General features: G+C 43.8%; 1 protein-coding gene across 1 annotated transcript in view; it reads left to right on the top strand.

Annotated features, from left to right (window-relative positions):
* Nucleotides 1-16,665, top strand: part of FGD5 (FYVE, RhoGEF and PH domain containing 5) — a 150,500-nt gene that overhangs the window by 99,168 nt on the left and 34,667 nt on the right. Inside the window, exons 7-12 of the mRNA XM_026650261.2 lie at nt 1,488-1,644; nt 8,247-8,334; nt 11,398-11,448; nt 13,519-13,617; nt 15,466-15,470; nt 15,855-15,881. Coding sequence (XP_026506046.1) covers nt 1,488-1,644; nt 8,247-8,334; nt 11,398-11,448; nt 13,519-13,617; nt 15,466-15,470; nt 15,855-15,881 — 427 coding nt within the window. The remainder of the gene's footprint in view (nt 1-1,487; nt 1,645-8,246; nt 8,335-11,397; nt 11,449-13,518; nt 13,618-15,465; nt 15,471-15,854; nt 15,882-16,665) is intronic.

The following is a 16,665-nucleotide window of genomic DNA, read 5'->3' as shown; positions in this document are numbered from 1 at the left end:
AATGCACATGGGAAAAAATAACCCCAACTATACATACAATATGATGGGGGCTAATTTAGCTACAACAAGTCAGGAAAAAGATCTTGGAGTCATCGTGGATAGTTCTCTGAAGATGTCCGCGCAGTGTGCAGAGGCGGTCAAAAAAGCAAACAGGATGTTAGGGATCATTAAAAAGGGGATAGAGAATAAGACTGAGAATATATTATTGCCCTTATATAAATCAATGGTACGCCCACATCTTGAATACTGCGTACAGATGTGGTCTCCTCATCTAAAAAAAGATGTACTGGCACTAGAAAAGGTTCAGAAAAGGGCAACTAAAATGATTAGGGGTTTGGAACGGGTCCCATATGAGGAGAAATTAAAGAGGCTAGGACTCTTCAGCTCGGAAAAGAGGAGACTAAGGGGGGATATGATAGAGGTATATAAAATCATGAGTGATGTGGAGAAAGTGGATAAGGAAAAGTTATTTACTTATTCCCATAATACAAGAACTAGGGGTCACCAAATGAAATTAATAGGCAGCAGGTTTAAAACAAATACAAGGAAGTTCTTCTTCACGCAGCGCAGAGTCAACTTGTGGAACTCCTTACCTGAGGAGGTTGTGAAGGCTAGGACTATAACAGCATTTAAAAGAGAACTGCATAAATTCATGGTGGTTAAGTCCATTAATGGCTATTAGCCAGGATGGGTAAGGAATGGTGTCCCTAGCCTCTGTTTGTCAGAGAATGGAGATGGATGGCAGGAGAGAGATCACTTGATCATTGCCTGTTGGTCCACTCCCTCTGGAGCACCTGGCATTGGCCACTGTTGGTAGACAGGATACTGGGCTAGATGGACCTTTGGTCTGACTCGATACGGCCGTTCTTATGTTCTTATTCTGAAATTAACGAGGCCGCTGTTTAAAACCACAATCTCTGTTATCCTGACGTCTCCTTGGCCACTGCTCATTAGCAGCCCTGTACTCTCTGTTACTGCCCTTTTTGGCTGGCTCTCTCTCCTGTAGATAATTCACCTTCGGTAAATAATTAAATTGTGTGCCCAGATGAGGAACTGTAACATGGGTAAGAAGAGGGAGCTGTGAGTGAAGGGGATCTGAGGATGGAGTTATTCTCCCACTAATACCAGCACTCAGAGCAAAGGTTCTTGTTCACCCTGGTGGATTTGGAAAGCTTGCTTGGAGAAATGTGAGCTATGTGAGCCCATAAAGAGGACATTCTGACCAGCATGTACATATACAGCTGTGGTAGGTAGGGTTACAGAAAGGGGACTGGCCCCAGACAAGGCCCATTCTTCCACAGCCCGTTCCATTGCCCAGCACTTCGGTGCAGTGTTGTCCATTTCCTGACAGTTAAACCCAGGCCTTAACTGAGATCTCCTAATGGCATTAGCAGGTATGGAGCTGATGAATAGAATTTGTGTAACCAGAATGAAGTGGGGCATTTTTTGTTACTTATTGGCTTGTTCTTCTCTTTCTGTGGCTTTAGGGAGGAACACCAGAAAGTGGCCGATGTTTTTCTCTCAAGAGAATCAAGGTTCAATCACCACACAGCATATATTATGCAGTTTGATAGGAATTTGGCTTTGCTAGATGAAACCTGCCTTAAATCTTCCCAGCTGGCCACTGTCATCCGGGAGTTTGAGGTGAGGCCCCTCTCACTTCTCTACTTGCATTAATTTATGGTTGCACTGCATTACTTTCTCAAAGATATTCCTGTCTGCAACTTCACCAGCCTTCAGACAGGGTGTGGTGGAAGAATCTTAATGATCACTTGCAGAACACACTCTGGAGAGACACATGGAGTGAAGAGAGAGAGAGAGAGAGAGAGAGAGAGAGAGAGAGAGTGTGTGTGTATATGTGAGTATGTTTGCTCATGTGTGTATTGGGGGAATCCATCTCAGCCCTCTTTTTCTCTCCCCTTTCATTAATTAGCATATTTAAAGCCCTTTGAAGCTGTATAAATGTTATCATATATAATTGTATAATAAGATGTACATTATTATCATCATCATCATCCCTTCTCTTCTCTGCCCCTCCATCTCTCTTCTCCTTCTTCTCTTTAAAGCTGCATTTTATTACATTTTAAAAAGCCTCTTACTGCTCCTGCTGCTGCTACCCCTACTTATCTGTCTGTCCTGCTACCCTATGAAGCCAGCATGCCTCCATAATAACCAATAGGGCATGCTATGGCAGGGAAGCAATAATAGGAAAAAAGGCATGCAAAAAATCCACTGACAAGACCAGAGAAATGTGGGAGTCAGAACTTCTAGGCTCTCTTCCCATCGCTTCCACCAACTCACTGTGTGGTCTTCGGTGAGTCAAGTAACCTCTCCTGGCCTTGTCCTGGTGGGCAAAAAGTCTGTTTTTCAATTATGTTTAGCTCATCTGGCTTCACACAATTATCATACAGTGATGATAATCGTGGTATAAGAACCTATACAGAACAGATTGAAAAGACCACCAAGACGCAGGCTAGTGCCTTTGAAGCCATAATGGCTGGCCACAGTTTAGACTAGCTACAACATAGCCAGCTGATGTGTTAGCCTGTGTGTTGATGGGGCTTTTCAATCAAGTTAAGCTAACCTGACTAAGTTAATACAATTGAAAAGGATGCCCTTTTTTGCCCATCAATATAAGGCCTCTCTCTCTCTCATTTTCGCCATCTGTAAAAAAGGGAATAAACAACATTTAGGTGATAGGGAGGCTGTGAGGATAAATAGGCACTGATACTTTAAAGGTTATTTAGAATGTCAGTTCCATGAGGTATGGATCATGTCTTCCTCTGCAGCATGTCTGACATTTGAAAGTCAACATTTGCCAACAGATACCTTATGGTCACTGATGTAATTTCCTGTTCTAAGCAGAGGGGAGGGCTGGAATCTCACACTCCACTGGGCAGAAACTTGGCAAATGCAGGCTTTTTATTGACAACCACTGTGCTCCTTATCATGCTCAGCCAACCTACCCTGCACCTTCTTGTCTTCCTGATACAAACTGAGGGCCAAATCCTACTTACAAAGAAGCCAGTGGGGCTGCTCCTATGAGTAAGATAAGCAGGATTTGAACAGAAGGCTCATCCAGAAAAAGGGGTAACATTCAGACCCTTCTCATCTCATTCTTAGAAATGGGAGCACCTAAGATTTATTACCCTTCTAGCCCATCAACTCAGAGCTTAGGGCCCCATGTTGATTCTGCTGCGGGCTTGGCTCCGCTGGACTTTAATGCTCGGGGTTGAGTGTGTTACACATCAACCAGGAGTTGGTCAGCACTTTGCAGGATTGGGCCCTTAATCCTCTTCATGTTGTCTAGGGCAGTGGTTCTCAAACTTTTATTTTTGTGGACCACTTGAAAATTGCGGACGGTCTCGGTGGACCACTTAATGATCTTTCCAAATGCTGTTTGTACTGTTAGCTAACTATTGTAAAGTGCTTTGGATAAAAGCGCTATATAAAAAAAAACTTAATAAATGTTTTTTTTCTAGAAATAAAAGCACACAACTCATGTTTTAATATCAGTAGTCTTACATTTCTAATGCCATGGATATGCCCTCTCTCCCTGCCATGGCAGCCCCCGAGCTAGGGCTGGGAAGGAGCGGGGGGTCTCTTCCCCCACCACAGCAGCCACAGAGCTGAGGCTGGAAAGGAGGGCCATCTCTCCCTGGCAGCCACAGCTCTGGAGCTGGGGAAAGTCGCCTTTTTCTCTGGCTGCCACAGGCCTGCACATCCCAAATTCCCCCCACCCCCTCTTCTCAGCCCACTGCCTCCTCCAACCTACCCCCCGTTCCCACCAAGGCCACCACCTCACCTTACATCTGCGTCTTCTCCAGGGTCCAGGCACCTAATTAGGGGAGCTACGCCTGCACAGCTCCACTAATTAGGTGGATGGCCCTTCATTCTCTCCTGTGTGGCCACCCAGGCGTGCACCTTAGAGGGAACTATCCGCGGACCACCTGAATGGTGCTCACGGACCACTGGTGGTCCACAGACCACAGTTGGAGAACCTCTGGTCTAAGGCATTAATCAGTTCAATTGTTTTCTTCTCAAACTGCCTTTGGAGTTTTCCAAATGATTCTGACTGTCCCCTTTGCCATCCACTCAATGCCGCTGGAGGCAGAGGCAGAGCAATCATAGAGGTGCAGCTTGGCCCCTGATACACAACAAAGGATAAGGGCTCTGGTGTTAATGCTTTTCATCAGGGTGTTGCTTTGAAGTTCAGCTACAATCAGAGTTAATAGGATTTTGATTTGAGTCATAAATCCAAGCTCAGGAGCGTACTGTGCTTTTGCTATCCTGGGGCTTCTGTTCACTCACAACTGTGTAAAGAGAGAAATAAATAATCATAAAATCAATTGTGCATTTAAAAAAGAAAGGAAGAAAGGTGAGGGGGGTTTTCCCCCCTGATTTTTAAGCTGGCACAGCTGTTTGTAGTTTTCACTGCTTTAGGTGCTAAAGGACCAATTTTTCAAAAAACAGGATTGGGGTGGCAATTGCAAAATAGGTGCAGAAATATTTGCACCTCTGTGGTGGGTTTTAAGAGTGAAATTACATGGCAGGGACGGGCTGATCTTATTTCTGTAGTTCTAACCAGAACCAAGGCAGCCTAAGTTATCCCAAGCCATTAAACAGTCCTTTAATGCCAGATGATCCTTATGAACCTTTAGAGTTGGCCTAGATACATCAGTGAACTTGACTAGGTTTCCTTGGTTGAAAGATTGCTGGGCCATTAATGTTGATTTTCAATAAGCCTTGGAGCACTGGGGAAGTTCCAGAAGACTGTGAAAAAGCTCATGTTGTGCCAATTTTTAAAAAGGGTAAATGGAATAACCTGGGTAATTATGAGCCTGGCAGTCTGACATAGATCTCAAGCAAGATGATGGAGCAGCTGATATGTAACTCAATTAATAAAGAATTAAAGGAGGGTAATGTAATTAATGCAAATCAACATGGATTTATAGAAAATAGATCCTGTCAAAGTAACTTGTTATCTTTGATGAGATTACAAGTTTGGTGGATAAAGGTAATAGTGTTGACGTAATAGACTTCTGTAAAGCATTTGATTCGGTAGCACGCAACATTTTGATTAAAATAACTAGAACAATATAAAATGAGCATGGCACACATTAAGTGGATTAAAAACTGGCTAACTGATTGGTCTCAAAATGTAACTGTAAAAGGGGAATCATCATCGAGCGGGTGTGTTTCCAGTGGGGTCCCGCAGAAATCGGTTCTTGGTCCTATGCTTTTTAATATTTTTACCAATGACCTGGAAGAAAACATAAAATCCTCACTGATAAAGTTTGCAGATGACACAAATTAGGAGAGTAGTAAATAATGAAGAGGACAGGTCACAGATTCAGAGGATAAACTGGGCATAAGCAAACAATGTGTGTTTTAATACAACTAAATGTAAACGTATTCAACTAAAAACAAAGAATGCAGACCATATTTACAGAATGGGGGACTCTAGCCTGGGAAGCAGTGACTCTGAGAAAGATTTGGGGGCATGGTGAGTAATTGGCTTAATATGAGCTCCCAGTGGCCAAAAGAGCTAATGCAATCCTAGGAAGCATAAACAGGGGACTCTCAAGTTGGAGCACAGAGGTTATTTTACCTCTATTTGGCACTGGTGCAACTGCTGCTGGAATACTTTGTCCAGTTCTGGTGCCCACAATTCAAGCTGCATGCTGATAAATTGGAGAGGGTTCAGAGAAGAGCCACAAGAATGACTAAAGGATTAGAAAACATATTTTACAGCGATAGACTCAAAGAGCTCAATCTGTTTAGTTTAACAAAGAGAAGGTTAAGGGATGACTTGATTACAGTCTGTAAGTATCTACATGGGGAACAAATATTTAATAATGGGCTCTTCAATCTAACAGAGAAAGGTACAATGTGATTCAATAGCTGGAAGTAGAAGTTAGACTAATTCAGACTGGAAATAAGGTGAAATTTTTTGACAATGAGTGTAATTAGCAGTTGGAACAATTTACCAAGGGTCGTGGAGGTTTTTCCATCATGGACCATTTTAAAATCAAGATTGGATAGTTTTCCTAAAAGATCTGCTCTAGGAATTCTTTTGGGAAAGTTCTAGGGCCTGTGTTATATAGGAGGGCAGACTAGATGATCACAGTGGTCCCTTCTAGCCTTGGAATCTATGAATCTGTGACATTTATTGCTCAATTTATATACTCCCTCAGCTAAATCAGTCTGTATTTGTCCATCTCATTCACTGTCTTGGTGTAATTAGCCACTGGTTATTTTCACAGCTGCCATTATTTCAGTGAACAACATGCTCCCCTTTTGCTGATAGATGGAATGATTCTTAATTGCAGACAAAAATCATATCTTAAAGGTTGATTGCCTTCTGGGTGGCCAATCCTATGTGCTGATCCTTTCCCATGTCTCCCCACAGTTAAGGGAAGGAAGGGTTGATCCCACATCTGTACAGGTCCATTCATCTAACTTGCTATAGCATGGGATGGTGGGCAGAGCTAGTGGACTGAACACAGCACTAGGTGCCAAGAACACAAAAGAGTTCTCATCCTGTCTTTCCCACTGGGTCAGCGTGTAACCTTGGACAAGTCATGTATTAACCTGATTGCATTTCAGTTTCTGAAGATGCTAATAATTACCTCCTTCAGAGAGGTGTTGTGAGGGTCTGATAAGTTACTGTTTACACAGCATTTTGAATATATAAGACTGTCAGAAAGTGCCCACCATCTGCGGCACCCTCTGGCATCAGGCAGCAGCACAACCAGTGTGCCAGCCTCAGTTTCCTCTTGAATGGTCCCAGAAATAGTCCAAGCTGTCTTTGAGTATAAATAGCCCTTGCTGGGTTAATTTATTACAAAAGAAAGCCCCATGCATATAAGCTATAACAAGCCATGTCCCCAACAATCCACCAACGTACGGCCCTGGTATTTCTCACCATGCTCAGGCTCTCTGCAGCTCCAGCATCTCTCACCACAAAGTGAGAGCCCTCACCCCAGCCTCCAGCCCTCTCTGATCCTCCAGATTCAGCTCTCTGGCTCACACAGCTAGCAGGCATCTCCCTCTGCTGCTCTCTGCCTTCAGTCCCCTCCAGCCTTCTCTGGCGAAAGCTCTCTGGCTCAGGAAGGCCAGCAGGCAACTCTCTCTGCTAGCTACCTGGCAATTCTTTCCTCTTTCCAGTGGGGGCCTGCGGAGATTTCTGATTGCTGTAGGTTTCCCCAAGCAACTCTCTACTGCGCCTTCTGTCTATCCTCTGTGCTCAGGGAGTTCTCACCTGCCCCTTCCTGTCTTCCTTCAGGCACCTCCTCCCTCTAGAGCCCAGCTGCCCTCTTTTAAGCCTATCTGGGGAGTCAGGTGCACTGGCCTCTGAAAGGGCCAGTGTCACCCTGTGACGACAAAGACATTAAAGTGTCATATCTCTCTCTCCATCTACACTACCATATTTTCAGCGTGCTCATCGCTAGCAGCTAAATATAGCAATAACATAAAGCATCATTACTGTCTGAAACCGGACCTTCTGTCTGCCTTCTTTGATTAGATCATATTCCTGTCACTATTAACATTGTCCCCCTTCCTCTCTTTCCAAGTCACTGCTAGAGCTGTGCAAATATTGAACAACAAAAGCTGAAGCCATATGCAACTCAGCTAGTTTGGGGAGTTGGACATGGAAATCAAACCAACTGAGGGATTGTTGGGTTTGGTTTGGTTTGGTTTTTTGTTGGAGGACCTTGACAAGGTGTTTGGAGGTTCCGTTTCCCTAATTTAGTCTCATTGGGGTATTTTGCTGTATTTGGCCCACACAAGCCTGATTCTTAAAGTGAAACCCAATGGACATAAAATCTGAAAAATGGCAAAAAGGCCTATGGGAACCCAGCAAGCTTCATGCTGATTTAGTTGCTTTGGCTCCTTGGATATCATTCTAAAATCTCTCTTCTGACCTTAGCTTCTGATTGGGTCTCTGCCTCTCTTTTTCTTATTTCCTCCACCTCGGCCTGAACTATTTTGTGATACTGAATATGAATGGTGCTATCAAATGCTAAATTTTCCTGTATTGGTTCTTTATAGAGATGAAGATTCAGCTCTAAGCTCTGAAATATATGCAGCTAGGCGGATAAATGGGAAACAGCTCAGTAGCACTTGTGTATGTAGTCACCATGGCAGATTCTCCAGGGGGTGCATTAGGCATGTGAGGTCATAATCCAGGACTCAGACTACGAGCACTGACTGTTGTGTTTTTCCCCTTCTCTTGAGGACAGCAGGATCCTGGCGGCAGCCCCCTGAATGTGAAACACCAGTTTTTGAAAGTGGTGCAGCGCATATTCCAGTACCGCGTGCTACTCACAGGTCAGCAAAATGAAAGCACTTCTAAACTTGCTATAACAGAGCCCCGTCTTTCCTGCACCGTGCCGGGGCCAGATGTAGATGGCAGGCCAGGTTTGGGGAGGACAGAATGCGGTCAGAACAACGGGCTGGAATCCCCAGGGAGCAACGATCTGTTTAATATATAATAGAGAAATTATCATGTATTAATAGAGATAGGCCTGAGCTACAAATGTGTGATCTAGCTCTGGCGAATGATTGAATTGCACACTGGACAGGCCACTGGGGGTTAATGACAGCTATGGGCATAGTGAAGGGAGAAAGACCCCTGTTTAGTGAGATCATGCTGAAGTATAACTATAGGATTGGAGTGTGCAAAGTCAGACTCTTGTAAGCCTCATTTTCCTGGACTTACCCATATTGGTATCCGTGGGTAGGGAAGGAAGAGTGCCCAGACACTTGTTGTCAGCACATATGTTTGATTTTACTTATGATGCCATTCATAGCTTAGCCCATACCTGGGTCACTTAAAGTTATAGATGATCCTGAACCAAAATCCTGGAGCCAACACCTCTGAACTCTGGAAAAACTCCCGTCTAAACTTTGCCACACCACAAAATCTCTCTTTATGCTCCCCCCTATCCCTGACATGTGTCACACTCTGTAGAATGCTCTTTTTCTCCTCAAGAATGTCCCCTGAGGTTCTGGCTCCTTGTGGCTGCTCCTTCTCATCCTGCCCACTGCTAATCCACTCCAGCCAAAGCTGCAGTTTGTGGGAGGAGCAGCCATTCCAACAGGGATAGGACCCAGTATCATGTCATGAACACTCAGTGCACTGGATTAGGATATTGAGGCTCCCTACAAGGGAACAGCAGTGAATTGGTTGGGGAGGGAAGTGGTGAAATGTAACAGCACAGCACAGCAGATGTGGTGGCAGGTCAGTGCATCAGATGGAATCACAGGAAACCAGAGATCATTAGATGTAAAGATAAAGAACCATATTGGGTGTATGTATGTGGGTGGGTGGGGAAAGATGGGAGATAACCTAAGTGTGGGACAGTGAGAAGGAAGCAGTAAACCCCTCCCATACTCAACAGCTGATAAAAGGAAGAGCATATTAGAGGGGACTCCTATAAATGCAGCAGAACAAAGGGATTGTCTGAAATGTTATTCACAGCACAGATTAGCAGCAGTTTCATCTTGCTCCAAACACATTGATCAAGGAGGCAACTCATTTTTCACAGCTGTTTCTGCTTTTTTAGTAACAGTGACTCAAGTGAGCACTACATACCAGTAGGAGGATATTTTGGACTGACTTGCTTCCCTCTCTGGGTATATCTACACTAGGCGATGGAGCCTTTCAAGGAACAGCAGTTGCATGTGACATTTAGCTGTCTTGCTTTGTCCTTATAGAGGTTACGTGCATCCATACAGCAACACTGTTCTGATAGAATGGATTTGGTGTGTCCACACACACAGTGCCCCTCACCACCACAGTGTATTCTGGGACTTCAGGTGCACTTAATCCTATGGGAGCCAGCACTATTGCTGAGAGTTTTAGGGCGGTTACCAAACACGAGGAACTTCATTGTCAGACAAAGTTAGGAGAAGCAGTGCAGCTGCAATGCTTGTGGATTCCCATTCACACTCAGGAGAAACTATTGTAGATAGTATTGTAGATATCTATTGTAAATAGCACTGGTACACCCAGACATGAAATAGTCTTTGTTCTGGGCATTGCAGCCAACTGGTATAACCAATGCTTGTAAATCACCTAGGATGGCTGTTGCATGCAGATACAAGGTATTATATAGGCATTGCAAGACATTCTAAACTATGGGTGGCTGCAACAGTTCATCTAGGTTTAGAGAAGTCCATGGATGCTACCAGATGCACTCAGATGATAGGACAGGCAGGGTTTGTTAAGGTACAGTCATTCAATTTCTCTGCACAGTGTGAAAAATAAAATACACCGGCTCTTATGTTCATAACTAGCTGTTTCTACCCAGATAAGGAAAGGTATTTAATCTCAACACTGGTTGCCAATTACTGTGCTACAGCCAAAAGGAGTTGCCCACATTAGTTAAATGTCTCTAGCCAAGTGCAGAGAATGCAGATGGGAAAGGGAAACCTAAATACGGCATGCCAACACAGCACATTACCTCCCTGCCAGACTAGGCATTGAAAGGCACAATAGCAGACTCCTCTTAACCTTCCAGAATCCAGATGAGAGACCAGTACAGTTAAGAGGTGTGGGAGGGCCTGGAAGAAGTGAACTCACATGAGAGGGGGAGACTGAGGACGAGGGGGTTCCATGATCCATGTTGCACTTTGGAATATAGACCTGATTCTCAAATGTGAAATTTGGGGGCTTGCATTAATCAAAGAGCTAATTTAAAAGAGTAAATATTTTCAGGATTGGGATTTAATAAATAAAAGCACCCAGATACTACAGTGATGAGGGTCACATAAGGAACTAGAGGGAGAGAGAAAAATACCCTGACTCACACGAGTAGCCCTCCCGAAGCCAATGGAACTGTTTGAGTGAGTAAAGGTTTGCAAGATTTAGCTCCTGTGATCATTACTGAAATTCTCTATGTCCAAAACACTGGAACATTGAGAAATATTGAATTATACTACTAGGTCCATTTTCCTATTAATATAGGAAATCAGTAATTATATCTAGTACCATGCATTCAAATGGGAAAATAGAAAACGTTCATCAGAAGACCATTTATTAATCAAACTGTGTCACAGTCAGCAGCTTCTCTTGTCTGAGAAACAGGGAAACATTTTAGTTAGTTCCAGTTAGTGAGGTTTTACACCAGACATTCTTTGCTTTGAATCTCAGATTTGAATGAGCCCAAAATATCAAAACAAAACTCGTTTTAAAAAAAAAAAAAAGACCAGGTTTAATTTTGGAAGGAAATTAAATCTGTCCAGACCTCCCTTTGTTTCCCATATAGGTGATTTTAAAAAGAGTAAAGGGTTATGGGTTATTACGGTTGTGTGTTTCAACTAGTCAAACCAAACTCTTTAATTATCTGGGAATTTACTGGATGTTCTATATCTGATTGTTTCCTGCAGATTACTTGAATAACCTTTGTCCTGATTCTGCAGAGTATGAAGACACACAAGGTAATTTCAAATGGGTAGAAGAGAAACTTTTATTTAGTATTATAAATAACTAGCAGTGCGCTCTGTCCCAGGAATGTGTGAATGAAGCCCAGACTGCGATGGCATAGGTCTGATCTGAGGTCTCACTGCTAATTTAGGGGAGATTGCCTCTCCAGTATAAACTCCTTGAGCAGAGACTGTACATTTTTGGGGTTGTACAGGGCCAAGTATATTAATTATTAATACAACAACTTATGGCATGACCTTCAACTCCCAATGGTATCAGAGCAGGCTGTGTCTGACCAGTCATCCATTCAGAATGACCAAATCTGCTAAAAAAATCTGAAACTTCTGGATAAAAAATTAAGCGGTCTGATTTTTCTAATAGGATAAAATATTGGCCAGAGTGATGCTGTGTTCATTAGTATAGAGTGATCTCAGGTTGCATGGGTCTGACTGTTCTCTTACACAAGTGTAAATCCGGAGTAACTCCACTGGAGTGAATGGAGTTTGGAGCAGTGTATAAATGGTGTAAGTAAGATCAGACTCAGGCACAATGAGTGTGAAAGGCACAATGTAAAGCTGCATTCTGTCCTGTTTCCGTATTTCATGTGGAATGGCCTGAGGCAGGGTCTTCTCACTGAAATGGAAGTTCAAATTCAAATTCAGCTGCCGGTCGGTCGTTTCTGCTCAGCATCAGAGGCCTATGGTCACATTAACTTGGAAACTTGACCCACCTCCTAATACTGTGAGGAAGAAGGAGGAGGCAACCTTTCAAAGTAGGTTCGAGGTCATGTGCAGGGCAAGTAAGAGGGAAGTCAGACTGCTGTTGTCTGCCTCCTACCTTGCCTTCTCAGCCTGTGAATAAATAAAGGCAAGCATGAGCCGCAGAACTGGGATCCAATCCCAGATTTCAAAAACTCATGAAGTTCTGAATTGTTTGGGCTCAGCACATTGGGCTAGCCAGAGAATTTTAATCCCGATCTGGATTTGGTTGATTAAGGATTGGTTCATATCCAGTTCTAGAACGGAGAGCAGAGCAAAGTCTCTGACAGTCCCTTGCTATTTCACAAGCACATGCACATGCAGTAAAGATCTGGAGGTTAAGATTTGGGGAATTCCTATAGCTCCGGCATGCAGAGCCGACAGAAAGAGAACTGAGTGCACTCACAAGCATAGCTCAAACTTTTTGGTTCATTCCCAGAGCTCAGCCACCAGCTAAATCCTGATCCAGTCTTGGCATACCCATGCTGGGTATGATACTTCTGAAGCAAAGTGGGATGGCCTGATGTGTTTATTTGCATGCCATTACCCAGAATGAACTTGCAGCTCACCATTGTTTTACACTGGTGCTGATGCTGCAGAGGTCTGGAATCAGCAAGAAGGCTTGGTCTATACTTGTTCCTTGAGCTCTGACCAGCACACATACACTTGAGAGACAACATATCAAAATCAGCTTGTTCAAAATAAAGAACTAATGAGGTGCTCAGCACCTATCAGGATAGGGCCTTTTAGTTGCCTTGGAATAATCTTTGTGGGTTACTCCCATTGAAGTCAGTATGAGGTCACAGGGGGATCAAGGCTAATGTTATAATTAATCAAGCAAATACTGTTCTCGGCACATCCAATGTGAACCTGGAGTAACTCAGTTGAAATGAATTGGGTTACTCCTGATTGACCCTATATATAACTGAAAGCAGAACTTGGCCCACCATTTAAAGCACTAGCCATAAGCTAAAGATAAACTGTCATGCTTACAAAAAACTGCTACTGGAAGATATGTCACAAGATGATTTGGTGAAAATCCAAAGCACCTTAAGATGGTCCCATGAGCTTTCTTGTTTGGGGCAAGCTTGACTCATGGTATTATAGCAAGAGGGAGACAAAGGGAAGGAAAGAGGGGACCTGATGTGGAAAGCAAGTAGGACTGTTTGGGATCCTAGTTATTAAGGGCAGCTTGACCTTGAAGGTGCCAGTGCAGCTTAGCCAATGCATTTCTTTAAAAGATGTAATTATAAAAAGGTGAGATATAGGTTGCTTTTTCTAACCTCTCATGTGCTTTGTGCCTTTCTGTGTTGCTTCACCCATCAGCTGCCTTACTCATGGTCTCTGAAATTACGGACCGAGCCAACGACAGCATGCAGCAAGGGGTGAGTTGTGATTTGATGATTGGTACTGTCTTCTCTGTGAGTTTGCTGAGGAGTATGTGTCTACTATACTATCCCACTGTACTATCCCAGAAACCCAGATCCTTTAGCCTATGCAACTGGCTCTCTAATGCCACCCCTCCCCCATTTCCTCCACTGGAGGGCACAGCAGAGAATCTGGGCCATAGTTTGCACAGCATTTGGAGATTCTTTGGGCTTTATAGAAGTGGTGGACTGTATAATTTTTGCTGATTAAGAGTTTATTTCAGAACCATTTCCTCTAAACTTCCATATTGACTTTTGCACTTTATTTTTATCATATTATCACAATAATAATATCATATTAAAGCAGTGACATGGAAGAGATTAAACACAATTTCCTCCTTCCCCAACCTCTGTAAATGCACTTTGTTTTCTTGAGGGGCAGGTTTCATGAGAGTTAAATTGCTGGTCTTGGAAGCTGTATTCCCGCTATCGTAACCCATTCATATACAAGCGCACACAAATCCGCAGCTCCTTCTTCTCTTATTCATAAATTATCAATGCAAAGCAGTTAACAGCTGACTCTAATTACGGAACAGACTCAGAGTAATTCAGAATACAGTATTAATAACTCGACATGTACCTGGATGAATTCCTAGACTATAATTTAGACTTGGGATAGGAGGGAGAGTCCTGTTGGTACTAACACATCATACTACACTTCCAAATCTGACAGGAGCATTGAATTACAGCCTACGTTTTCTATGGAACACCAAGAATTAATTTATTAGCATTTTCTTTAATGGTAACAATACTCTAGCACAGTGCTTCTCAAAGTGGTGGTCCGTGGAGCGGTGCCGGTCCGCGAGCCATCGGCTGCCGGTCCACAGCGAGTTTCCTCATAAGAGCGTCGAATAGGATAATAATATGGCTCCGGTCCCTGGCACATTGGGGAAAAAAATTGCCGGTCCCCCACATCAGTTAGCTTGAGAAGCACTAGCACCTTTTCCCCTAGCAGCTTTTATCCCAGAATTTCAAATCATTTTACAAATATTAATTACCTCACATGAGTGCTGTGGGGCTAAGAAAATATTTGCATTTTACACATGCACAAGCAGAAGCTCAAAGTAGTATTAGAGGAACCTATTGCTCTGAGAAGCATTCACTACTCTGAGCTAAGAAAGGGCTGTATTACCCTTTAAACCTCTACAGTTTATTACAGGCAGCACAGTCCTAATTTTTAGATACCTGCCCTCAATGTATCCCAGTGAGGTCCCATTGCCGCTGTTGGGCAGCTTCCTTTGGTCTCCTACTGCAATAGTAATCAGAAGAAATCCTAACTAAATCGCCTGAGCTTGTCATCCAGATCCCTTGGTATCCAGGATTTCAACAGTACCATCTGCCAAATAAAAAGGGACTGGGGAGGGTGGAGTGTCACCCTATAGCAGAGAGGAAACCTGAGATGCTGATAGAGACTCTTTACCAAAGTTGTCAAAGTAATGACAATAATTAAAACCTCTTCCCTTCCCCCAGTATAAATAGGTGCCTTCTGATTGATACCATTCCTTTAATGGGAGCATTGGTTTGGTTAGATTCATTTTACATACCATGCTGGGTGCTAAATTGATACAACTTGCAGCACTCATGTATTGTGCCTGTGCCGCTCAGGCCAGGTAAGCAGTTAACAGTATCAGACTTTGGTAATGAGCTTCCTGATCTTTGCAAGGCTTTTGAAAGGAAGGACTGTGCTCGCTAGTTAACCTTTCAGACCCCTGGTACAAATCTATTAATCCTGAATGTAAAACCCCAGATAATCCTAGCAATGGTTCTAAAGTGCTTTCAATTACCCGTGTCACCTCAGCAAGAGCAGCTATTTGGTAAAAGGAGACAGCAATGTGTAGGCCCTTAGGGGGTGTATTTATGGGGGAGGGGAGCAGCATACTTTGCCTCCAGCTCCTCGCTTCCTGGATCCTGGAGGAAGAATGTCACTACAGAGCCTAATGTATCTATGTATCTATGGACTATAAGGTGGATAGAAAGCTGGCTAGATTGCCAGGCTCAACGGGTAGTGATCAATGGCTTGATGTCTAGTTGGCAGCCAGTATCAAGCAGAGTGCCCCAGGGGTCGGTCCTGGGGCTGGTTTTGTTCAACATCTTCATTAATGATCTGGATGATGGGATGGATTGCACCCTCAGCTAGTTCGCAGATGACACTAAGCTGGGGAGAGAGGTAGATACACTGGAGGGTAGGGATAGGGTCCAGAGTGACCTAGACAAATTGGAGGATTGAGCCAAAAGAAATCTGATGAGGTTCAACAAGGACAAGTGCAGAGTCTTAGGAAGGAAGATTCCCATGCACTGCTAGAGGTTGGGGACCGACTGCCTAAGCGGCAGTTCTGCAGAAAAGGACCTGGGGATTACAGTGGACGAGAAGCTGGACATGAGTCAACAGTGTGCCCTTGCTGTCAAGAAGGTAAACAGCATATTGGGCTGCATTAGTAGGAGCATTGCCAGCAGTTTGAGGGAAGTGATTATTCCCCTCTATTCGGCACTGGTGAGGCCACATCTGGAGTATTGTGTCCAGTTTTGGGCCCCCCACTACAGAAAGGATGTGGACAAATTGGAGACAGTCCAGCAGAGGGCAACAAAAATGATTAGAGGGTTGGGGCACATGACTTATGAGGAGAGGCTGAGGGTTTAATCTGCAGAAGAGAATAGTGAGAAGGGATTTGATAGCAGCCTTTAGCTACCTGAAGGGGGGTTCCAAAGAGGATGAAGCTAGGCTGTTCTCAGTGGTGGCAGATGACAGAACAAGGAGCAATGGTCTCAAGTTGCAGTGGGGGAGGTCTAGGTTGGATATTAGGAAAAACTATTTTACTAGGAGGGTAGTGAAGCACTGGAATGGGTTACCTAGGGAAGTGGTGGACTCTCCATTCTTAAAAACCTCTAAGGCCCAGCATGACAAAGCCCTGGCTGGGATGATTTAGTTGGGGTTGGTCCTGCTTTGAGCAGGGGGTTGGACTATATGACCTCCTGATCTTCTATGATCAGTAATGGGCACTGTGTGGGGATAGGAAGCAGCAAGTGGGAGTGTCATGGACAGACAGAT

This window comes from Terrapene carolina, unplaced genomic scaffold (assembly GCF_002925995.2).
Source record: "Terrapene carolina triunguis isolate 2854851 unplaced genomic scaffold, T_m_triunguis-2.0 Scaffold89, whole genome shotgun sequence".
Classification (NCBI taxonomy): Eukaryota; Metazoa; Chordata; order Testudines; family Emydidae; genus Terrapene; species Terrapene triunguis.
This window is presented reverse-complemented; position numbering and strand designations above follow the sequence as displayed.